This window comes from Solanum tuberosum, unplaced genomic scaffold (assembly GCF_000226075.1).
Source record: "Solanum tuberosum cultivar DM 1-3 516 R44 unplaced genomic scaffold, SolTub_3.0 scf00087, whole genome shotgun sequence".
Taxonomy (NCBI): Eukaryota; Viridiplantae; Streptophyta; class Magnoliopsida; order Solanales; family Solanaceae; genus Solanum; species Solanum tuberosum.
The window spans coordinates 1743746-1766476 of NW_006239017.1; the positions used below are offsets into that span (position 1 = coordinate 1743746).

A 22731-nucleotide genomic window follows, 5' to 3' on the forward strand; every position below is an offset into this window, starting at 1 on the left:
ATTGAATGATATATTACCAACAAACTAACAATCAACTAGTAAATTTATTAGAAAAATAATAATCATATTAACGTATTTAAAATTTATTACCAACAAGGTTTGTGATGGAGTGGTAAATACTCCCTCATCCTTAACCAAGAGGTCTTGGGTTTGATTCCCCTTGGGTACAGAGTAGCCTTTGTTAGGGAGCGCTTTACCCCCCAATGTGGGACTTCCCGGCGTGAATCCGTATTTAGTCGGGCTCCAATGTGAGTACCGGACACCGGTTGGGAAACCATATTACTATAATTATGAACGTATTACCAACAGAATCGAATAATGAAGAAAACAATTTACTAACTCCTTTACAATTCGTTAGTAAAGGTACTAACGATATACTAACCAAAAATTAGTTGGTGAATTTACCAACGGAAATTTCAGGGCCATGTTTCAAAATTTTGTAACAACATCTTTGGGTGTTTACCAACTGATTTTTGGTTGGTAAGTTTACCAACAAATTAAAATCGGTTGGTAATATTTACCGACGAGCCTTTTAGCAACGGATTAATGTAAGTTGGCATTTGGTTGGTAACTCAATTTGCCAACCAATTTGATCAATTTACCAATAAATTTTTTTGTTGGTAATTGAGGTTCCTTTTGTAGTGCTTTTTCTTAACTAATACATGTAGTCTCTTGCTTTTGTTATTTGTTATCATCTATTGTTTATTATGTTTTAGTTAACACATTATTTCGCCGTTCTCATTGTTCTTTTTTGGTATGCTATGTACCATTTTCCTTATTAATAAAATATTTTCTTCACTATCGTATATATTTTCTTTTTCTTAACTAATACTTGAACCGAGAGTCTTTCAAAAACAACCTCGTTATCTCTACAAGCTAAGAGTAAGGTCTGCATACGCTTGTCCTAACTTATGGAATTGCATTAAGTATATTATTCTTTTTAAGCTTTTAATATTTCATTTTCTTATTTTACATTGGCCAAGTACAAATAATCACCAAACATTCAGTTCAGTTTTTGGTCCTACAAAATTATATAATTGAAGTCTACTATAACTCCATGATTGAATTATATAAAGTAGATATATTTAACCCTAGACAGGGTTTATCTCTTATGAAAGTAGTAATTTACGTGTCTTTAATATTTATTAGCCTCCTTTGTTGGTTAATTAAATCAATCCCAATTATATTTTTCTTTCGGTGAATAAGTCATATTACTAAAAGGCTATTTGACAAAAAATTCAAGGTTCATCTTCATTTCATTGGCTTATAGTAATATTAATTTCTCAAAACCTATGCTAGTGTTTGCGTCAATTGCATAACTACTTCAAAAAGTTACCTTACTATGAGTTTAGCCCATAACGTCATGCACATATGAATAATTTAAATATTCATACATATATAACAAACAAAAACTTATCAATCTGGATTGTGATGGAATGATTGAGATCTTTCCATGATTAATCAGATCTTTTAAATTCGAGCTCAAAGGCATGAAAAAAAAAGGTTTTGTTAAGAGTGTCACTCCGAAAAATAGACCCTACAATACATGAATTGAAATTTAATCGACTCTATACAAATATACCAAACATGATTGGAAATCCACAACCCAAAAGTTGTTCAAATTTCCTTTTCTCTATTAGTTTGTCGTCTTTCGCCAATATATTTCATTTTTAGGCGTTGTAAAATGGGAGTGATATAATTTTATAAACAAAACATTATATATTAATACACTATATCAGTGTTTCTTAAAAATAATCCAAAGTAAATATTAATTTTACAAAAAATCGTCTCATACTCAAGTCACTGACACCGCTAAATAATCCTAACTATTTCTACATCTTATCGTTTTCAAATATTTACTCAACTATATGATATTAATGATCTTAACGCATTATTTCTTTTATTTGTAACAAAAAAGTCAATTAACTATGCATATAGTATTTGAAAGATCACTCAATCAATCAAATACCTATTTTATCCTCTAAATTATCAACCTTGGTCGCATTTTTTAAAAACCTATTTTAACACTATGACAAAAGTTGACAATTTAGAGGATAACAAAGGTATTAGGCCGGTTAAATATGACCTTCTGAGTGCTACAAGTATAGTTAAGTAATTTTTCTGTTACAAAAAAAAAACGTATACAACTTTACTAGATAATTTCTGATAGTTCATGAGTGATCGTTACTCTATTTCGAAAAAAATCATTGAGGTAATATTGTCAAACTTTATTAACGTAAAGAGTTGATTTTTCGATCCAAATATGGTTCATTGAATTGATGATTGCAATTCTCAACCAACATGCATGTGCAAACAAGTAATAACAATAATTTACTTACCATATATTAAAAATATATAAATTAAAGTGTGAATTATTTCTAATAATATACTCGTAGTACTTATATGTATATATGATTGATTATAACCACTTAAGTCAGCGGGCGGTTTGTAAGTCCAATTATTTATATAAATAATATATAGTCATGATAATAATGAGAATAGACATTGAAGGCTCATGTGATATTTTCTATTGTCAATGCATCAGCAGTTTTGATTTTTAATGCCAACAAAATTGATTAATTATCCTCTTTTGACTTTGCACTATCCTTCCATAAGCACATATGTATGGAGAAAATGAATATTATATAGTTCATATAACTTCATATGCATGAATGCTAGCTGTTAATGTTAGGGTTTTGCCCGGTTAATATTTTGATTTTTAGTATAAGTTTTTGTCATCTAATTTATCAATCATATGATTTGCAATTGTAAGCTTCTGCATGACGTCATAATCACTTTTGAACCCAACAGTTAATTCATATATTGTTAGATTATCACCGCAATAAAAATAGTTTTTAGCGGCAATAAATATATTATTGGGCAGTTGTATGTGGCACTAGGTCCTTAAGGAAGCGCGTATATTTTATGTTTAAATCACATAAAGTTTATATTATTTATTGAGTAGTGGTTGACTTTGAATATAATATATATTTTTATATAGAGAGAGAGGCGGATCTAGGATTCAGAGGTCCTGGGTGCCACATCATTCAAGTTAGACAAACGGGTCGGTTGTTTTAATTTTGGGTTACAATTCGGGTTATTATCCTTTTCGATTTTTATAAACAAATCGATCAAACATGCATGTTAGTAATATTTTCTTTTAGATATTCTGTGATTAGAGATAACTAAACAATTCAAATTTCTTTTTTTAGGAATTAAAGGTCTTATTCACTTAGACTGTGAGGAAAAAAGAAATTTTTTCACATTAAAATTTGAGCTTGTATAAACCATCTTATAGTGTTAACTGAATATATTCATATTTCATTGACTTTATGTGTTGTTGCAGATATATAGTAGAGAGAATAAAATTGTAGTTTCAACCTAGTTATCTTACTTAGCAAGAATGTTGATGAAGATCGAAAGAACCTTTAAATTGAAAGAACTCTAGTAATAATATTCATCATTTTTTAAAACTTATATTTTTTTTAAAACTACTATTTAAATACATTCTTAATAATATTTATCAATAATTAGTGAAAGTTAAAAAAAAAAAAAAATTAACTAACGGTGAAAAGGAGTCAATTTGAATTAATAAAGTATAGTAAATAAATAAGAATGAATGGAAGAAAAAAAAAATAAAGCCCTTCACACACTAATAAAAAACAGACAAAAAAGAAAAGAAAAAGAAAAGCTTCACTGGACGGACAAAAAAATAATGCTAGCAGCAAGATTCAAACTCGCATTGCACGTATGGCATATCATGCCCTTCTCTACTTGAACCATTCATCACTTTGTTTAGTGGGTGGCAAAGTTAATATATATTAATTTCTAATACATAGATACATATATATACAAAGATTTTTTCGAAATTACTGGGTGCCGTGGCACCTCCACCCGTACCCTTAGATCCGCCCCTGTTAATATATATATCAAACATGATTTAACTTTGTTAATAAGAACTTATAACTTGATAATTGTTACACTGCTTAAATAAACATTTTATTTGGATGATTATGGAGGGTTCAAGTGAGAAATTATTATAGGCTCAAACCCAAAAATCGAAAATAACGAAATCGATCCAATCCAAACTTATTAGAAATTTTAAATTTAAATTTATTTTTTTAATTTAAAAACTGAAAATCAAAATCAAAATATTCATATGGAAGCCAAACTGCCTAGAAACCCACAACCCCTACTTTTTGTGTTATTTAATTTCTTCATAGATAGGAGATTCTTTACCTTAAAAAACAATGCAGTAATGAGATTTTGAAGTGACCATTATGGGTTTGTCTCCCTCTTTTGATGAGATAACTTTAATTTTAAGCTAAGAAGATGAACAAGATAAGCATTACAAATCTTGTTCATTTCATACCTAATCCTCAATATATATAATTAATTGTGTATATATACATAGTACTAAAAGTTTATAATTATGATGCATGAAACCTAACATCTTGATTGGATGTTTTGGTTTCTTCTGATTGTTTTGTGCTTCAAAGGATAAATAACCGGCAAATTAAATAAAATATCTATTAGGTTAAATTTTGTATATAAAAAATAGCCTATTTGAAATATATATATATATATATATATATAAAGTCACTTACTATATAAAGTGATCATTCAACACTTTTTTTAGTTACAAAACTTGACCAACGGCTTCCCCCTTGCTCCCTCCTCCTCCTTCTTCCTCTTCTTTTTTGTCGAGCAATTATATATTAAAAGATTCAAACTATCGAGAGAATTTCATATTTAAAATTTAAAATTATTTAGAGGAGATTCTGAGTTGATGGTGATTGAAGAGTCAATGTATAATCTATGTACAGTCAGTATATACTTCATGTATAGTCAGTATATAAGTCAAATTACTCATTAGTCAATTATACTATAAGAATACATATACTCTTATAGTATCATTGGCTAATGATGAATTTCTGAATAATAAACCTTAATGATATCAATACAATATATATAGACTAATTTAGTATCAATTAAGCAAAATTATTAGCATCAATGATACCAATACAGTACATGATACCGATTTAGTACTAGTTAAGCGAAATTAGTTGGGAGAGGAGATATATAGTGTAATTATTTAGTGAGGTATGAATGTAAATGAATATATATTTGTAACTATTTTATTTTATGGGGTATTTCTTAGTTTTCCTTGAAATAATTAACTATGAGAAGACACAAAAGGATGAAAATTCACTCCAATTTTTTTAGTGTATATGAGAATGGACTTCTCTTAAAAGGAATATGCTTATGTAAGATTTTTTGTATTTTATTTAGTTATAGCAAGTTGTACACGAATTATTGGCTTGGATGCGACCGTCACTAAAAAATTAAATCGCTCGCAGGTCGCAGCTAACATAATTTTTTGATAATTTGTTAGTACTAATCGCAAAATAGGATTAGTGATCACATGATATTTTGTTATTTAGCTACATGGTTTGTCTGGCTCTAATTCTTAATTTTAATAATTTGTTATATTTTTTTAGTTAATAGTCAAAAACATATCATATCTAAAATATCTCCTTTTTTTAAGTTTTATATCTGAATTATCAGGTATGTTAGTTTCTTACATGAACTATTATCAATTATTAATTATCAAAAATCATCACGACTACTAGTTTTTCAAGTTTTCTACTTGAAAGTTCGGGTATAAAACTCAAACAACTAATAGTTGAAATGTGTTTTGCTAAATGGGGAGTGATCTTTCAGGTGAAAAACTGACACGCCAAATAATTCTGATATAAAATTTAAAATATTAAAATATTTAAGATATATTTTTTACCGTTCACTCTATATTATTTACGTTATAGCTTGGAAATAAAATGGTCCACATTTGCATATAGAAATAATAAGGACATGAATTTGATCTTAATGTAAACACGCAAGCTGTCAAAAATTGGTCGTCCCAAAGAATTGATTATAAAACTCATAATAGGACAATTATAACGAAATAATTCTAAATGATCATCATTTGACTTCTTAATTAATTAAAATCAATATAATTGGAGGTGTTAGAAAATGTTTGTGTTAATTATTTTTATTTTCTTAATACATCAAGCAACTAATTTGGATTCTTATGTTTATATATTTATATAAAATTTAATAAAAGGACAGAAACTAAAAACGACAAGATGAACTGCATCTATCGTACTAGTTTTTAATGAATTTCCAACATAAGTTGACTAATTAAAAATGACGTCTAACTGCATTTACACAAAATAGAACCAAAAATCGACACAGTATAAAATTTATTATAAGTAACAAATGAATTTAGAAAATTTAATTAATTGATTAAACTTATCTTTGAGTCACCAATCACACTTGGTGGAGATGTGGTCCCTTAATGTTGTTTTTGCAAATGCTTAGAACTGTAGCTAAATTAGGTTTATGAATTTAATGAATAAATAATGAGATTGTTGTGTTTTAAAAAGTGTAAATAGGAAATGAATTGTTTTTTATTTTTTATAAAAAGATATAAAAAAAAATAAAAAATTGAATTGTTTCATATTGAATGAGTTGTGACTTTTTCGATGGGTTAACGTTGCGACTTTTACAATGAGTTACATTGTGACTTTTACAATGAGTTAAATTTATTAGTATATATTATCTTTATATAGAAATTAAATTCATAAATATGATTACTATACAAAGAGGCCTCTCTTGTTATAATTTAAATAAATCAATTAGAAGCTGGTTCCTTTTTACTTTAAAAAAAATTAAGCATTAAGGTCCCCACATGTTTTTCTCTTTAAGACATATTTTTTCTTTTTAATAAAAAAAAAACGTTAAAGTATTTTCTTTTTGGTTTTAAAAGAACTAAAAAGAACTTATCTCTGCAGTTATTAAATGAAAAGAAACATAAATAAGCTATTTGCAGCACCAAAGGACAAGTTTACTTTCTCCCATAACAAACACCATGGCTGTACGGACGAAAAGAAAGTAAAAGTTACATGTGCAGTATACATCGATGACACGAAATTTAAAAAAGTAAAAAGAATAATTTTTAATCTCGTTATCTAAAAATATGTCAAACACTCATGTATGATAAACTATACTCCGATCCCTGATTTCATGGTGTTAAACATGTCATGTATTTAATTTGTAATAGAGTATAAAAAATGAGACAAATAAATTGGTACTAAAGGAATAACTTTAATTTGTTGTAATTAAACAGTAGAGCTTTTCTTTTGCATAATAAGTTGGTGGTCACTTGAATTAAACGACAAAAACATATTATGTATTGTTTGTTTGATTATATAAAAATAATTATTAAGTGTGCCTTTTCCTTTCCAGAGTTGATCATTAATAAATACTTCCTTCTATATTAGAGTTTTGAGAAATTCACAATATATTCTCAAAACTTTAAAGACAAAGTAACTCCATGATAGAAGAAGAAAATATTGAAGAACAAAATCGAATTAAATTAATTAGATTCTAAATAAATATCTAATATCGAATAAAAACAAAAAAAGAACATAATTAGAAACAAGACAAGTTTATCCTAAACTTTCTTGATAAAGTAGTATGGTTGATTTGGTGCAAGTTAATAGATAGACTATATACAATGCAAGGTCCAAATTAAGCATGGTTAGTAATAGTTTTTTTTTTTTAAAAAAATATTTTCCACCTGTTGTTTAATATTCGTATTGGAGCTTATTTTATATTCGCTCTATGTAGGACCCCATTCGAGGGGGAGGGGGAGAGAGCGCTCTAGCGCCACTACAAGAAATAACGCATTTACCAACAAAAAATTTCGTTGCTATATATTGTGTATTGTTGCTAAAAGTACTTCTGGCAACGACAAAAAAGTTGCTGCATGTCGTTGCCTTAAATCCCGATGCGATAAGTATACACAACAACAAAAACTGTTGTTGCCAAAAGTGAACTAAGCGCAGCAAAAAATGTCGTTGCCACAACTTATATTACGTTGTTAAAAAGTCATGTAGTTGTAGCTTAAAATGATATCTAGCAACAAAAAGTTATTGTTGCAATAAATATTAGTTTTTTTTCCAACAATATTATTGTTGCCATAAAATTATTGTCAGAGCCACACAATTTCAATGTCCTCCTAATCATTCAATGAACTCTAATAAAAGCCATAAATTGAAAATGACGTAATTCTCAAATGCATATAAATAAACATATTATATAAATGTAAAGATCAATACATAATTTTTTTTGCAAAAGATAGATTTCTAGGCCAATGTGATTTCTTAAAGTATATTTTGCTTACAAAAAGAACAAGAAACCAATATTTAATATCATAAAATTCTAGAATCTTCTTTCAACAAATTGGCATTGTTGGACCACATTCCCATTTGTATTGATTTGCACATGCCAATCCTACAAATGAGACTCAGGGCTCAAACTTGAAAATGTTGATTAAGAGACAAACAGTCTCATCCGCGACCCCATATACTGAATAGTAATAGTTATATGAATGTTAACCTAATCAGACAAATTGACAGTAAGACGAAATGACGTGTGTAATCACTCTCTACTTGCATTTTGTTTGCAACTTGTAAAATCGTACTTATATTTTTTTATTTATAAAAAATAGAGTAAATTGAAATTTTTTATTTTGTGCCTCATATAATTGATACCAATTGTATGAGTTCAATTTATTTATTTTTGTACAATTTAGTTGAACATAACCAAAGTTTTGTGGACCTAAAGTTATAAGTTTTGGGTTCATCAATTTGTGAGATGAAAAAAAATCCATATATGATTAATTTCAAATATGTGATAGATCTTAATTTTTTCGAAAGCACTTATCGTCCTCATCTCCAAAGTTCAGTGAGCATCATGTCTAATCTCTCTACTATTTTCTTCTCTTTCATTTAGGTCAATTATATGAGTTCACCTAGTACTAGCTTCTTTATCGGATAATTTTATTTTAATAGGAGTTTTTCAAAAAAATAACTTCCTAACTACATCAATGTTTGAGATGATTTTAGGCGCAACCTATTTCATTTACTCATTTAATTTGACGTGCGTATATTAATTATCATTTTTATCAGACTATCAAACGCTCCCACATAAGCTAAAAGATAAAGACGAAAATAATAGGAGCAAAAAGAAGAGTTGATTTGATTGAGAAAAAAGAAAACGTTGCATTGAAGACAACAAAAAATCATTCTTTCCATTCATTGGCAAATATAATTTCCACTTGCATGATTATTAATTTACACAACTTTTTTGAATACTTGCAACGCATATGCATGCCTTTTTTTTAATCAACAACTATATAATGTAGGAAATAAAGAGAAAAAAAATACTCCACTTGTAAAATAATATAAAGTTGGTCTAATCAAATAAACCTCAATAATGCAATGTAGATTGAAGTACATTTCCAAATTAGAAAAAAATGTTCATCACATTGAGAAAACTTTTTCTATTTGTTTCTTCTTTTACAGAAAATTAAAGTTGAAAATAAATATAGTCTACTTGCTGCTAAATTGTCATTTATATAGGGGAAGACTCTATACATTATTGTTTCCACTAACATCTTTTCATTTTTCTTATCATTGAGCGAATTTGATTAATTTTCTTTTGAAGTATGAACGCAGTATTTTTCACGTTCATTTTTATTTGTCCACAATGAACTTTAAATATTTTAAAATATTATTAAATGAAGTGTATATTTTATCATGATATTCATATTAATTAATTGATAAATTATCATTAATGAATTTGAAAATGATTTGAAATAAGTAGTTAATGTTAAGAGTAAAACCAACAAAAAAAAATTCTCCTTTAAAATTGAAAATTTATTTTTAATATAGTAGATCAGTAAAGGTAATCGTTACTCAAGTCCGATTATTTAGTTCTCATAAAAATTACCAATGTCTAGTCAAATGTTTATGATTTGATTATTTTCAAGGTGATTGATTGGAAAATGAGAAGGGAAATGATAATTAAAACAAAAAATATTCTTGCCGTTTATTTTTATTTGTCCATTATATTAAAAATAAATCTTAACTTTTACTTGTTCACATTAATATATCAAGAGAAAAATATATTTTTTGCCCTTAATAAATAAAAGTATGTAATAAAACATAGACTTTATTTATTGGGGACAAAGTCGACAAGTAAAAACGAATAAAGGGAATACCAAGTAGTCAATTTAAAAGGCCGCTACTTACGAAATGCAAATTTTGGACCAAGTTGAAGTTAGTATTGGGCCTTCGTCCTAAAGCTTTACTTGTCAAGTCCAATAATTTACTGTAGATTTTGCAATCTTTTATAAGTAACAGTCACTTATGACAAATTTAGTGTAATCTTACAAACAAGGTCTGAGGAGTGTATTGTATATGCAAATTTTAGCTACCTTGTGATGGTAAGGAAATTTGTTTTGAATCAACCCTAGCCCGACATGAATTTACGTCACAGAATTAGGTTATTGGCCAAGAAAAAGTAATAAGACCAAAAGACCTTCGCAAAGGTTGATTTGGGATTCAAGCCCAAGTAGAAACGAGTTTAAAAGGAAGAGAAGTTAGAAAGAGAGGTTATGCTTATTGTTTTGTGAAAGTCTGGTTCTCCTCATCTCCCTTCTTCCGTCTATCAATCCGTAGTCTTACTTTAGATATTTTTCTATATGTTTGTTTGGGGCTTTGACCATTTTAGTTGTTACGTTTACTTTGGAGAATTGTAATTGAATTTTAAGTCTTATTAATTTAGTTGAGAAGTTGGTTACTATTACATTAGATTTGAGTTCATTACAAAATTGTTTTCGATAAATCCTTGGCTCAAAACCAAAATTAGAAATGGACAGTTTCTCAAATTTTCATTCACTAAACATCAAATTTGTTTAAAAGTCTATTCAAATGTTTCTTTTTATAGAATAAAGAAGAGTACAGTAACAGAGCAGGGCATTTGGTCTAGTGGTATGATTCTCGCTTTGGGTGCGAGAGGTCCCGAGTTCGATTCTCGGAATGCCCCTCTTTTTTTCTTCTTCTTTAACATAGGTGTCTTTTTTAAAAAAAATTCTTTAACTTAGGTGTGATCGGGATGAAGGAAAATATTTTTGCTAACTTGTGTAGACTATAGAGTTCTATAATTGAGGAGTAATTTTCTTTTACGTATAGCTTTTTCTTTCATTTTATTGTGTCTATCTTTTATACGCATAGTGAAAGGAGTGACAACAACCCTCTTGATTAATCAACACGAGTAAGTTGAAATTTTAAGACGTCTCTTAAGTTAGAAGAAGACTGGGCCTAGTAGGTATGGTTCCTCTACTGGGACCGAGGCCCACCATCTATTTTAGCTGGCAAATGATGGGCTTGAAAGGCTCTATTACTAAAAGAAAGAAAAATGGAAAAATTACGTAATTACACGATTTAAGATAACATAATATCTAATTATTTCAACCATTTGAATTAATTATAAAAATCCCTTTTTCTCCTTCTCTCTCACTTACCATTTGGATATATCACTTCACCTCTATCAGATACATTACAACTTTGTTAGTGCACAATGTATCTAGTACAAATGTTATTCTTGATACATTACCCCAATTATTTCAAACCTAAATCAATATGAATCTGATTTATCATTTTGTATCTAATACAAAACTTATATATCTTATACATATAATGTATTGTTTGCTATGTATTGGTCGAAGGAACAATGAATCCGTGAGTTTTGAAAAATTTGGGATTATTATAATTTGGAAAACTTTCGGAATAGAAAGTAATTAGTGCCCAAATTATCGTGTACTTTATACAAGAAACGTATCTTCAATCCTTAGGGAAATTTGATTTTATAGCTCTTTATAAACTTGTTTTATAGCTATATTTGCTTTTACGAGAATTCTTTATTTTACATTTAAGAGATCTTTAATCTAGAAATAATATTTTCTTCTATTCAATTTGTAAATGACTATAAAAGATCATTTCCTTTTTTCTTTTTATACTACACAACAATGCAATAAAGTTAACAATAAAATAATTTTAATTGTTTTTAATTATAATGTTTAGCTAGTACAATGTATAATCAATGTATACACTTATTCTATATTGAGTATACACACATATAATAATTACAAACTACTACGATTAGGTGATGAATTATTTTATCCGTTTAGCTAAAAATGTTAAGATTACTCGATCGATCTTGCCAGTAACTGTAATAATCCATTCATTTTAGGTTGTTTGTTATTGTCTCAAGAGCTTGTCAAGTGTTGATCTTCATATATTTTTGGTTTTGTTATCGTTGTATCACTTTGTATCAAATTATTTATCGTAAGTTTTTACACGATAAATAATTTGAAATTGAGGAAGTAATAGATGACATTGAAAATAAAAAGGTGCTCAACAAAAGTAATTGAAAGATATCAATGCTGATAAAAAGATTCACACTTCTTTAATGTTCACATCAAATTAATTTTACGCACACTATTATTATCTAGTTATAGTAATCACTAATCACTATATAGTTTTACCAAAATTAATTATTTAACCATAGTAAAAATATGACTGGAGTATATATCAAGTGCGGGTAATTTTTTTAAATCATGGTGTATTTTATACTCCATTAATACATTTTCCATTTTTGAACTAGATAACTTTCTTGTTAAAATGTAAGCTTTTTTTTTCTTCTCTATATAAGACTTGTGGTTGGTCCACCCCCTCCATCCCCCCGTCCCCCAAAACCCCCAATAAAAAAATGTAGTACAGTTGGCAGATTAATTTAATAGTTCCAATCAAAATGACCCAAAAGGGATCTCTTTTGTAAAATAAAGGATTATCCACATTAATTCCATTATCATCCACCAACATTGGCATTAATACACCATTTTTTCCGTTTCATTTTACTGGATCCTTATATTAAAATAAATCGTTTTTACTTGTTTATTTTAATAAATTAAGAAAAAATTATTATGATTTTCCAATGCTACTAAATACTAATAATTAAATTTAGATTTCGAAAAAACTTAATAAGGTTAATTTAGTAATTATTAAATGTTTACTCGATGTTTTCTTCAACAAAATAGTAAGTTAACAATATGAGCCAAATAAAATGAAACGGAGAATGAGATGGATTAATTACCGTTATCGTGTCTTTCCTAATATCAATTGATGTAGGGTAGTGTTTAATATTTACTTTCCCCCACCACATAGTTAGTTATCTTTTTTCCGGAGGAGGGCCTCCCCCCTCTCTTCATTTTCTTATTTTAATTTGTATTCGTATACTTGATTTTATCGCTACTAAAAAAAAGGGGCAACATTCACATGTTGAGTTTTGATTAAAAGCCCAAAGTTATAATTTTGAATAATTAAAACATTAAATTTACTAAATCACTCAAAGACGATAAGATTTTCCTTACTCATTATACGAAAACGACAAAATAAGAATAAATACACCGAGATATATAATCCATACTACTTCGAATCTCAAATGTTAAATCATTTTAGTAAGTTGAATCTTTTTCAAAATATATAACGTGCCGAAAAAACTTTAAAACACAAATAATACTGATACGTGGAATTATCATGCACTGCTATTTCATTTACGTAAAAATATTTGACTAATCACAGAGTTTAAGCTTCTATTTTATTTACGTAAAAATATTTGACTGATCACAAAGTTTAAGCTTTTGATTTAAAACAAGTCCTATTATTACTATGATAATTACAAAACAATAATATTTCATAGATAAAAAAGGACATAAGTCATGTAGTAAGATAAAAAAAAAACATCACATAAAATAAAACCTATGACTAATTTATACATGTATAATGCATAAAAACCAAACGAGCCTTAAAAGTACTAGGAGAGAGTAAAAATATCTAAGGTTTAAGAGAAGGAATCCAATTCCAAAATGAACAAAATTGTCCCAATTCAAGAAGTGTGTCACTTTGGCGAAGCTACTCATTTGTTAGGCTAAAGTAGAGCTGTAACACCGACTCACATAGAACACAAAAACACACTGAAATCTGCAAGATTTAACCAAAAAAATCCCCATTTTGATATATAACAAAACAAGAAAAAACATCCCTTTTGATTGCTGTGGCAGAAGGAGAACAGAGAAAGAAGGTGAAAATCACATACCCTTTTTCTCTTTTTACTTGATTTGTTCTGATCAGATCTCTTTAAAACTTTTTTCTTCTAAGTTCTGTTTAATGGTTTTGTTAATTTGTCATTTTTGATGTGTATCTTTGTTTGTTTACAGTAAAGTTTATATCTTTAGTTTGGTTTAAGAGTTTTCTTTTTTTGAATTCTGTTCTTGATTTTTGTTGGTTGTATGCTTATTTCTGTTTTGTTTTTTTAATTTTAATCCAGAGATGAACTGAGGGGTAGCTTTTGATTTGTGGAAAAGTTGAGACTTTAAGGTTTTAGTTAGTAATGGAAACACAGAAGATTTCAGAAACCCTAGTGGAGGGTTCTGTGGATTATAAACCAGTTTTAAGCCAAACCCCAGATGGTAAAACCCTAGAAAAGGTTTCTGTTGTATCTAGCTTAAGTGAAAGTGGTCCTGTTTCTGAATTGGTCACAGTCACAGAGGTTCCATCAGGTGTTGGAAATGCTAATGTGCACAAGAATATAGCAAATGTGGTTGATGGAACTGAATTAGAGTTAATGGGAGTGGGGTTTGAGCAGAAGTTAGTGGATGGATATGATAACATTGATTCAGAGGTTAAGAGTGAGGAGAGGGTAGTGGATGGATATGATAACTTTGATTCAGAGGGAGTTAAGAGTGATGAGAAGTTAGCAAATGTGGATTATAATAATGGTTTGGAGGGTGTTGATACTGAGCAGAAGCTAGTGGACGGGCAGGGGACAGTTGAGAGTGAGAATAAGCTTGCAAATGTGGATGATTATAATGATCTTGAGGGAGTTGAGATCGAGAACAAGTTTGGAGATGTGGATGATACTATTGATTTAGAGGCACTTGGCCTGGAGAACGAGGATGTTTCACTTGATGGTTTGATGGAAGGAGGGACTTTGAAACATGAAACTCAAGAATCGGGTGCTGAATTTAATGAGTCTCTTGATAATGGGGTTGAGAAAATTGGTGTGGCTGATGCTGTGGAAGATATTGACACGTCAAAGGTGCACGTAAATGATTCTCCTACAAAGATAGAAGTTTCTGGAGATGGTATTTCTCTGACAGTGGATGTATTTGGTCCAGATTCCACGTTTTACATGGAAACTGACAACCCTATGGGTGTCAATGGGAATGAAGCAGAAGGTAATGTCAGTGATAATCAAGAACACAATTTTGCTGTGGGTGACTTGGTATGGGTAAAAATGAAGACTGACTTGTGGTGGCCGGGAATGATTTGTGATCCGCACACAACAAAAGATGATGGGAAGTGTAATCATAAGGATGGTTTCTTTGTTAAGCATTTTGGTAACACTAGTTCTGTTTGGTGCCGGCCATTCCAGTTAAAGCCCTTTATAGAGTATTTTGAGCTGATGTCTCGCCAGAATAAGTCTAGAAGCTTTTATGCTGCAATAGAGAAGGCTTTGGGCGAGTTTGGTAGGCGCGTGAAACAGGAGATGACCTGTTCTTGTTTTTCAAAAGAAAATCAAGTTGCTGCTCAAAATTTTCCTTCAAAGGAAGATGAGAATGGGGGTAGTGTTTTTTCGGCATCTCAATTTGAGCCTTCAAACTTACTTGAATTCATCAAATCACGTGCTTTGGGTCTTCGTAGCCCAGGTAATGTTGAGTTCACAGTTGCTGAGAATTGCCTATCGGCCTTTTACACTTCAATAGGCCATAAGCAATTGCCTTTGTACAAACTCAGGCCAACAAATAATCTGATATCAGTAAGCAAGGATGAAGATCTGGACAAGCTGTCTAGTGGTGATAGTGTCCTTAAGAGCTGTAGAAGTGGTTCTGATGATATTAAAATGACTGAGATGGAGCTGTCTGGCTCATTGGAGTCTCCTAGAGGAATGAGGAGCATGATATCCCGTTCACAGATTGCGAATGAACATGCCGGAGGAAAATCTGAAAAAGGTTTTGAGTCGCGAGAACGGAAGAAGAGCAAGTACCTGTCATATCCTTATGTAAACAGTTGGGCCTCCCGTAAGAATTCACTTGGCCAGGGAGAAGATGAAACTGAAGATTGTGAGGAAGTTACTCCTGGTGGAGTGAAGAGCTCCTCCAATCCATCTATGGTCTCCACTCCAATTGGTAACAGCAGTAACAAGACCTCACTAAGGAAATCGAGGAAATCTGTTAGTGACAATGATATTTGCAATAATGCAGATTTCGGTGCTGCCTCTGCGGCAGAAATGCTCCAAGAACTCCATCAGACAGCTCTTGATTGCTTCTTTCCTATTCAAAGCACGTGTTCCGTTCCAATCCGGGATTTTTACTTGAGTTTTAGAGCATTCAGAGGTCCTGAAGTTCAGATGGATGAATACAAGGAAGCTACTTTAGGGTGTCAGGAAACTTTTCAGTCTGATAATATTTTGGCCTCTGGAGGATATGATCTGCAAGTAGAAGGACAGCCTCCTCCGAATGTTCTCCCCAAGAAGAGAGGTAGAAAGAAAAGTGATGGAATAAATGCAACTGGTCCCAAGTTTAGCTCTAAAACCAACTTACCCAGGATGACTGCAGATGGTACCAGTATGAATGGCTCTCCCCTTAATGATTCTGTACAGACAGGACCTGATACATTCAAAAAAGGAGTAGTTCACAGACAGAGAAAGAAGGCGGCAATTGCAGCTGTGGTTCATAATGAGATTGGGGTATTAGGTGGACTACCAGACTTGAATGTAAACAACGCGGGCTTGTCAGTTGAAAATATGCAGGTTATAGGTCCTGCTCCTACTCAAGGTAAACTTGAACCTAAGAGGAGGAGGAGGAAGAAGGAAGAGTTGGGTTCTGAGAATCTGCCAGATGTGAGCAAAGGCAACACCCAGTTCATTCCAATGCTGAAAAGTGTGGAAGTCACCGGCTCGTTACCCTTGGAAGGTGGTCCTCAACCAGATAACATGTTTGGGGTACAGGGGGCGTCTTCCCTCCCGAATGCTGAACTTTTAGCCAATGAAATTCATGCTGCAGGTAGCTCATTACCAAATATTTCACAGATCACCGGTCTGGTTTCGTCTGCAAAAGCAGAAGGCAAGAAAAGGAAAAGGAAAGAGAAAGCATTAAACATTCAGAATAATTCTTCAGCCCTACCAGATTTGAATGGACAGGTCACCGATCCGAATTTGAAGGGAAAGGAGGTGACAGAAATGAGTTGTGTCTCAGGTCAAGCTAAACCCAAGCAAAAAAGGAGAAGAGCTACTAAATCTGCTGCCATTGGGATACCTAATCCTAATGGAGATCACAACACTCTTCTGCTATACTTTACACCGGGTTCACCAGTGCCTTCTAAAGAATATATCACTGCTACTTTTGCCAGTTTTGGTCCGTTAGAGGAATCCAAAACTTTGTACTTGAATGATTCTACTGCCCAGGTTGTCTTTGAAAAGGAAAGTGATGCTATGGAAGCCTTGCAGAGTTTACAAAGCAGAAACCCGTTTGGACCTTCCCTTGTCAGTTATCGTCTCCGTCATGTTTCAACTTCTAACAACACACAGACGTCACATCCTTCTCTGCCCGCGGATGCACTTCAGTCCCCTGCTGTACTTTCTGGAGCAGTACCTTCAAATGGTGAGGGACCTGATCTGGTCGTCATAAAACAGAATCTGGAGTCAATGACAACAATGCTTGAGAAGGCTGGTGATAATATTTCCCCCGAGATGAAAGCCAAGTTGGAAAGCGAGGTGAAAGGCTTCTTGGAAAAGGTAAGCAACATGGTTGGTTCTTCTTCGTCGTAGTTGATAATAAAAAATGTTGTAGTTTCTTAGTTGTCATTGAAACTGTGAATCTAATTAATTAGGATATTTATGCGAGGCTAGTGTTGAGAACCCCGTGTTTTATCTCGCCTCACTAGCTGTTTAATTTCAGTAGAATTGCTGGATCTGTTCTCTCCTGGGTGTTGCCTTCTTTATTGAATGGATGTTGGACAACCTCAATGCCTAATTTTCTTTCTGTCTGTATGAATTATCAACTTCATCTTAAGTCAAAAGATGGGAGTCGAATCGTCAATATCCGTTTTACTAGTATTTCCTGCGACTCTTTTAACGCAAAGTATACTTCGAAAATTGCTCGACGATAGTGATTACTATAGGTTTTGTTTTCGAAAAATAACTGTCATAAGAGTTTTAAATTTGGGATTAGACATAGGAGCAAATCTAAACTATAGTCGGGGAGCGCTTTGTTGCTAAGGATTTCTTTGTTAGGAAGCGTTTTACCCTCAATATCTAATAGAGAGTGTTTTACTCTCAATGTGGACTTTTCAAACTAAATTCAGATTTAGTCGGACTTCAATGTGGTTACCGAATATTGGGTGGGAAATAAATAAATAATCTAAATTATAGTGAAATTGAACCTGGGTGGAGATAAAAAATAATACTGTGTGATCTTTCAAGTGTCCTAATTTTGATGGTCAGAGTTATTTGGTACTAATTGTTTGTGACAGGTATTTCGTAGAATTGGTAGACACTAGGTGATTCTTTCCATCCATTCTAATTTTGACGGATAAAGTTATTTTATACCTAGTGTTGGTGGGAGATGATAAACATCCAATAAAATTAATTGAGGTTTCGAGACACTCCAATTTCAAAAAAATAAATAAATTATAATGAAACTATGCGAGAGATTTATCATCTCTCCTAAAATTATTTTTCCCGTATTATATATAATATTCCCGCACTTGAATATTTTAGATGACGCTTTTCTGAAATTTCACCTACAAAACTAATAATGTCACCAAAATTTTACCGTGAAGTTAAAGACGTTATTGACTCTTTATAATTACGTAATGAACTGAAAAGTGATAATTTTCTCTCTTTTACTGTCATAAAATTATTAGTCCAAACTCCAAAGTTCCAAATCCAGACCAATAATTGATTCACCAAACAAAATGACGTCGACAAATAAAAATAAATATGATGCTAAAATAATTGCTACTACATTCTCCCCTATCATATCCAAGTACTAAGCACATTTTTTTGAACATAAAAAATAATATACTCTTTCTTTCTGTTGTTCTAATTTATGTGACATATTTTTTCTTTTAATCTGTATAAAAAGAACAAAGACTTATCTATATTTTATGCCAAGTCACATAAATTGGGCGAAGAAAATAGTGGTGATTGGTGAACAATATCTTCTTCGATATCTAATCGAATCCAACAAGCCTACAACTTTGAATTTCTCAACACTAGCATTATTTATATACAGTGCTAGCTGACCAAGATTTGCAACATTACAAATGTGAATAACCAAAAACTTATGGATATTTAAGACATGGTCGAATTTGAACAGCTTCTACAAATATCACATTCACACTTAACATCCTAATTACTTTAATTAATTAAACTAAGCAAAATCCTTCACAGAAAAAGGAATATTGATCAGTACAAAACCAGTACATAAGTGATAATTCAGGACTAATAATTATACCTGATATAATCTCAACCACTCATGATTACAACATGAGATTAACAAACATAAATTGAAATTAAGTAGTTACTAAAGTGAAAGTAACTTAGCTTAGTGCTATAACGATAATTGAACCAACACCTATATTTCCATCGATATCACTTGACTGTAAGCCTTGATGATTTAATTTAATCCTCATACTAACGAATTCGTCGTCGCGGTTGATCCATAACCATTATTCATCAATCCACTCCAAGTTCCTAGTCCTCCATTCAAGTAACCTTGATCATGCCATTCAAGTGACAAAATCTTTGGATTAGGCTTAACATCCATTGTAATATTTTGTCCCTCATAATTAATTATATTTCCATTCATATTAGGCATCCCAAATGCACTAGAGCAAAACCCTCCATTATAATGTGGTCCAATTCCCGAATTATCCATCTCACCATAACCGTTGATCAGACCAGTACCAACATTAACATTCCCAAGAAAATCTTGATTTCTTGTACTAGTAGTCCCCACAAAAGCTTGATACTTGCTATCCATAAAATCAATAGGTGCATGATGCATGAAATTATGATTCATATTATTATTTTCCATAAAATTACCAAAGTGGGAAAATGACATTTCAGGGTAATTATGAGATGATTCAACATGAGGGGTAATATTGTCATTAGACAACTTTGAATTCTTTGAAGATACTTTTTTGTTCTTCCTACATCCACCACCTACTGGGATATTCCTTAGAGTTCCCCCTTTAGTCCAGTACCTTCTACAAGATTTACAGAAATACCTTGGTTGAGAAAGGCTGTAATTGTTGTAGTAACAAAATTTAGTGTGTGTTGAGTCACAACGAGGGCAATTAATAGGTTTGTCATGTTGGGGTCTTAGTTTTCTTTCCATTAATGGCCTTGAACATGTAAAAATGTCACCACCTGATGGAGATGAAGATGAATCAAACTCATTCTCCTCGGGAATTGTGTCCTGACAATAGAAACAAATAGGTAAAAGTTAGAAAAAAAGGAAGATATTGCTCGGACTCTGAAAAAATGTTAATGTATTTGTATCGGATATTTCAGACTTACTTTACTTTTTGTCTCAAATTAAGTGACATACTTTTCTTTTTTAGTCGCTCCATAAATAAAAAGACATATTTCTATATTTAGTACTAACAATTTAACTATAAAATGCTTATTTAATGTAACCCTTAATAAAATGATTCATAGCCACACGAACATGTATAACTTGTCTTAGACTGTCAAGTTTCAAAAGTCTGTCTACCTTAAATTTCATATTAAGTCAAATAACATCAGATAAATTGAGACGTAGGACTAACTTTAGATGGTTATGGTTAGTCAAAATCAGATTTTAAAGCATCCGAACAAAATGGAAAGAAAAAAGAACTATGTTGTTACGGACTCTCAAAAAATGTTATAGCATTCATATCAGATCCTGCACTATTTTTGAAGGCATGCATCAACATTTTTTTAGGAGATGTACGTTTAGGTCTATTAGAAGGTGCAAAAATAGCTAAAAATGAATGCTAAAATATCTCGTAATGTATTTAACCAGATAATAGATTATGTATACTCCTGCAAAAGTATCTATTCGTAACGAAACTTCAATTGTCAAAATGTGAATGCCATAAAGGAACATGAAAATGTAACAACATTGAATTTAGTAACACACAAACCTGTAGCCAGTTAGATGAATCCATGCAAACTTGCAAAGAAGTAATCCCCATTGCTACACTCTTGATATTAAAAGGAACAAACTTTCAACAATATGTAACTAAAATATTTCAAATACAAAGTTTCTTTGTTACAACTATATATAATATGTGTATATCTGTATATCCAAAAGGGTTAGTGAGAATGAAAAAAAATTGAGCTAAGAACGTGAATATGAAGGAAGAAAAAGGCCTTATGTGGTGGGGACAAAGACAACTTATGTGGGCCTAGCTATTGTCGGCCCACTGTCTGTTGATTGAATAGGGCCCACATTGGGTTAATCTTGACTGTATCATCATCAATAAAGTAGATTTGGACGGCTGTGATTTTGTCAACTTTGGATTTGTGGTTTGGTGGGTTACATCAGACGGTGACAGTTATATTGAGAATATTTGGGTCCTCGATAAAGAGTAAAGGGTAATGGGCCCAAATTGGGCTTCAAAAACCGAAACAACACTCTAAATTGTGGACCCCGGGTTAGAATTGGGGGCCCAATAGACAGTATGGACCCCTTTTCTACTTCGACTCTTACAAGCAAGGCATATATTCTCTCGTATGACGTGTCCGTTCTAATGACCATATATGGTGTTGTTAACGATGTTGAATTAATTGTCCGAGATCATATAAGGAATTAAGGCCGGAATCACAATCCTTTTACTCAACAATGTGATAGCATGTATGATATAACACTTGCTTCATTGTTATAAGTAATGTTGAAATCACGATGATTTAATATGAATTGTGAATTTATCTTCCAAGATAACTAGGTTGAATATAACATGAAGTCATACTATCTGTCTTGATTGTATGCCGCAATTTTGAAATATGTTTCTTATATCTTTTTTGTTTGTATTAATAAAATCATGACCATTCGATATGAATTGTGAATAATCTCATAGGATAGCTTGGTATATAGCATGAAGTCGATCATATCGAGATTTATCATGATTTACCTTATAAAGTTGCTAACAATCACTTTACTAATCCAAAAAAATTACATTAAACTTAAAAAGATCATTTTTACACAAATATCAAAGTTGGGGGATCATTAATATGTAAATAACATCACAAAAGCGAAGTGGGACTTGACAATTACCACCTCCGTCCCAAGCGAATACTCCGTATTAGATAAAAATAAGTAATACGGAGAAGATGACACTATACTTCGACCTCATACAAGTACTACAACATAAGATAGTCTACTACTCCCTCCCTCCGTCCCATTTTATGTGGTATCCTTTGACTTGTCACGGTATTTAAGAAAAAAATAATAAAGACTTTTGAAACTTGTGATGTAAAACAATCCTTAGATATTTGTGTGATTAAATTATTTCATTAAGGGTAAAAGATGTATTTTAAAGAATTTCTTTCTAATTATAGTAAAGCGACATTCTTTTTGGGGTGAACTAAAAAGAAAAGAGCATACAATGGGACGGAGGCAATATATTTTTATGCTAATTCTTGACCTTCAATTCTTTCTATCTCTCAAGTAAATAATGTGTCTTATCATGTTTGATCACATCTCTCCAA

At 31.2% G+C, this 22731-nt stretch overlaps 2 protein-coding genes and 1 non-coding gene across 3 annotated transcripts; 2 read left to right on the forward strand and 1 right to left on the reverse strand.

The window, feature by feature from the left end:
- Positions 1 to 10884: 10884 nt before the first annotated feature.
- Positions 10885 to 10956, forward strand: TRNAP-UGG (transfer RNA proline (anticodon UGG)). Its single transcript has one exon. It is a non-coding gene; the product is annotated as a tRNA-Pro (tRNA).
- A 2793-nt stretch (positions 10957 to 13749) lies between these two features.
- On the forward strand, positions 13750 to 18004 carry LOC102593470 (uncharacterized). Its single transcript, XM_006347391.2, has 2 exons — positions 13750 to 14052; positions 14299 to 18004. The coding sequence occupies exon 2, from the start codon at positions 14362 to 14364 to the stop codon at positions 17797 to 17799; it is 3438 nt and encodes a 1145-aa protein (XP_006347453.1). The 5' UTR covers positions 13750 to 14052; positions 14299 to 14361; the 3' UTR covers positions 17800 to 18004.
- A 1451-nt stretch (positions 18005 to 19455) lies between these two features.
- Positions 19456 to 21328, reverse strand: LOC102593793 (dof zinc finger protein DOF5.6-like). The gene is made up of 2 exons (XM_006347392.2): positions 21165 to 21328; positions 19456 to 20455 (listed from the first exon to the last, which is right to left on the reverse strand). The coding sequence occupies exons 1-2, from the start codon at positions 21213 to 21215 to the stop codon at positions 19664 to 19666; spliced, it is 843 nt and encodes a 280-aa protein (XP_006347454.1). The 5' UTR covers positions 21216 to 21328; the 3' UTR covers positions 19456 to 19663.
- Between the last annotated feature and the right edge of the window lie 1403 nt (positions 21329 to 22731).